We start from the raw sequence: 3,272 nt of genomic DNA, 5'->3' as shown, positions 1-3,272 counted from the left end.
ATCATGTAGCAGGCCCGAGGCCCAGGCCGAGGAGCACAGGCTATTCAGGGCCAGGGTGAGGGAAAGCCTTTTTTCCCAATCCACACCGAGGACCACCTTATCCTCGGCCTGACGAAGGTGATTTTGGGGAGAGACTAACCCCAAAGTAAGCTGTCATTCTCACATTTAATGCATTCAACTAACTCTCCCTGGCAACATTAATGGGGAGGTAACCCCTTGGCAGGATAACGTTGATCAGAGTGAACCACTTGAGTACCGATAAGGCCTCTGATGGGACGGACGGCCAGAAAAGAAGGCAAATAGATGATCAACAGATAGAAAGAGGAGATAGGAAGATGAAAACTATAAAAGGAAAGTTAGTAAAGTAAACGAGGGGGGGGGGGGGGAAAGAAGAAAGAAAAAAAAAGGGAAAAAGCGAGAGAACAATAAGGCCTCCTCGGCCATAGGCCGAGGAGCATCCCCCCATTGGAAAAGAAACTCTTAGCATTCTTCTTCTTTATAAGAAAGTTCATGCATGGTGATCGACGGACAGCACCTAAACCTTTCAGCCCACTCTCTATAAATTTATTGTTTGGGCTTATTGGGCTGAAAACCCATCACTCCGGGTCAATCCAAATTGAGTCCTTACAAAAATCATTAATCTTTCAATTTATTTACAGGATGATTATAAATTTTATTTTATTTAGAATAAGGATCACTATAATTATTACTACCTATTATTAAGACACTAAGTCTATGACCTCCAATATTCAATGTTAAAATTGTTAAGCTTCCTTGAGAATGTGAAACCCATGTCACTTTTCATCTTCTCCTTATGTTTAGATTGTTTTAGGATCAAACTAATGGTAATATCGATTATTGAGTTTTCTAGTTTTAGAATTTTGTCAGAATAATCAATTTAACATTTGGGAAGAAAATATCTTATCAAATATTTTGTAAAAAATCTAACCCCACTCAAACACAATACACAATTGAGTTCTCAATAAAAGAAAGTTTTATTGATACTTAAATATTATACACGCTTTGCTACCCACGATTCTTTCCTTTTTTAGCTTTTTCATTTCCTTAGGTGCATTTTCTTTCTAGCTTTTCTATTTCCTTGCTTTGTATAGAATCTTACATTTCTGTCCTCTGCCAATAGTTCTAAAATAATTACTAAGTTTAGGAGAAAACAAAAAGTATTGTCAATCTATTATATACATGAACTTAGGTAAAAATATGGCAAAAGAAACACGGAAAATTATTACTTCCTATTTTCTCCTCTCATATTCTCCTCCTATATATATGTGATTCAAGCTCAGTCAATCAGCTCTGTAGAGCCGAATTCCATGACACCTTGGTCTACGCCTATCCAGAACATGGTCTGGAGTCCATACTGATAGCCCTGGTGGGCCTGGAAGTACAGCGAGCTCGCCAAGCCGTCCACTCCTAACAGCCAAATGGGGTTCCCGGTTCGGAAAACTAGGTCTAAGAAGCTGACAAAGGCGACTGTCTCGGAGCATGAATCCCTGAGCTGGAAGAATGTGATGGCCTTGTCTTTAAATTTGTGATCATCCACATTGTAGAACCCTCTGGCCTGACTGAAATCCCCCGACCTCTCNATTTAAAACTATACTCCTCTTCTTATTATTGCAATTAAAAATATAAATAAATAAATAATTTTCTTTATTATTTCAATTAAAAATATAAATAAATAAACACTTTTCCCTGTCTTATTGGACCAAGTCCTTGCTATATCACACGCTGCTCTCGATATAATGTCTAGCGACTTTCATGAAAAAACACAGCCACACTGACACACAAACACAGAAATGGAAGCAATACACATCTTCGTATTCTGCATTACTCTCATCTTGTTCTTCATCCGACCCAAATTTCTTCGCAAATCCAACACCAAAAACCTCCCACCAGGCCCAAATGGCCTCCCTATCACTGGTAACCTTCACCAACTTGGTCCTAGACCCCATGAAACTCTCTCCGCAATGGCTATAGAGTTTGGTCCCTTAATGACTCTCAAATTTGGCTTTGTCACCACCATAGTTGCTTCCTCTGCTGAAACCACCAAAGAAATCCTTCACACCCATGACCAAACCTTTTCTAACCGACCTGTCCCTGACTCAGTAGCCACTCAACCACACCCAGAAGGCACTCTTGCTTGGGTCCCCGGTGACCACAGGTGGCGCAACCGTAGACGCATATGTAGCACCCAAATGTTCACTTCTCAACGCCTCGACTTGTTACAACACTTTCGTCACAAGAAAGTGCACCAACTCATAGCTCACATAAACAAATATAAGGTACCCAGTTGATATTGGGTCCTTAGCTTTTGCTACCACGTTGAATCTTATATCAAACACTATTTTCTCGGTGGATATAGTGGACCCAGATTTTGAATCAGCTCAGGAATTCAAGGAACTTGTTTGGAGGATTATGATGGATGCTGGGAAGCCTAATGTTTCGGATTACTTTCCGATGTTGAAGAGGTTTGATTTACAAGGTGTGAGACGCCATGTTCAGGTTTCCTATAAGAGGATGCATGAGATATTTGATGACCTCATTGCTAAGCGTTTGAAACACAGAGAGACTGATAAGACAACAAGACATGGTGATTTCTTGGATGTGCTTCTTGATCTGATGCAAGAAGATGGGTCTGACTTTAGTATTGACACCATCAAGCCCCTGATTCTGGTAAGAATTTAATTCAAGTTTCTTAGATTTACATATATATATATATATATATATGTGTGTGTTTATATAATTATCAGTTGCTATTTTTACCCTTTTTTTTTTAATATTATAAATTATAACTCTATAACTTTCTTATGGTAATTACTAATTACTCGGAATCTGTCACATGCACAAAAATGATTGTCCACCAAATTTTTAATTTAGGATATGTTTAGGTTTTACTTATTTTGTTGAAAGTGAAATATTTTTTTACTGAAAGTATTGTAAATAAAGGTAAAAGTTAGTTAAAATAGTACCGTAAAACTCATGAATAATAGTATCAAAAAGTACAATAAAACTTATAAATAGTAATAAAAATAAGTTAAATAATAAAATATACTGAGTTTTTAATTTTTGCCAAACACTCCCTTAATTAAAGATTTGGTTTGTAAATGAGACTGAATATGTTTTTAAAAATGATTCCACTCAAGATAGTGTTTTGGGTCCTTATATGGTGCTTGAGTACAATGAATAGAAACCTTACCTTTTTCTGACTGAAAAGTCCCTATTGATTAGATCCCCATCTTGCAAATTGCATCAGGGTG

The 3,272-nt window shown here is 37.5% G+C and overlaps 1 protein-coding gene across 1 annotated transcript; it reads left to right on the top strand.

Moving 5' to 3' along the window:
* The first annotated feature begins 1,811 nt into the window (after positions 1-1,811).
* Positions 1,812-2,700, top strand: LOC136063371 (geraniol 8-hydroxylase-like). The gene is made up of 2 exons (XM_065763675.1): positions 1,812-2,187; positions 2,378-2,700. The coding sequence occupies exons 1-2, from the start codon at positions 1,812-1,814 to the stop codon at positions 2,698-2,700; spliced, it is 699 nt and encodes a 232-aa protein (XP_065619747.1).
* The last annotated feature ends 572 nt before the right edge of the window (positions 2,701-3,272 follow it).

This window comes from Quercus suber, unplaced genomic scaffold (assembly GCF_002906115.3).
Source record: "Quercus suber isolate HL8 unplaced genomic scaffold, Cork oak 2.0 scaffold_518, whole genome shotgun sequence".
In the NCBI taxonomy this organism is placed as follows: domain Eukaryota; kingdom Viridiplantae; phylum Streptophyta; class Magnoliopsida; order Fagales; family Fagaceae; genus Quercus; species Quercus suber.
The sequence above is the reverse complement of the archived record's forward strand: the minus strand, read 5'-3'. Positions and strand labels throughout refer to the sequence as shown.

Bases quoted from the DNA above. Each gene is read 5' to 3' on its own strand.
- LOC136063371 (XM_065763675.1), top strand. From the start codon at position 1,812: ATGGAAGCAATACACATCTTCGTATTCTGCATTACTCTCATCTTGTTC. The intron at 2,188-2,377 runs GTAGACGCATAT...CGGTGGATATAG, and splicing joins TGACCACAGGTGGCGCAACC to TGGACCCAGATTTTGAATCA.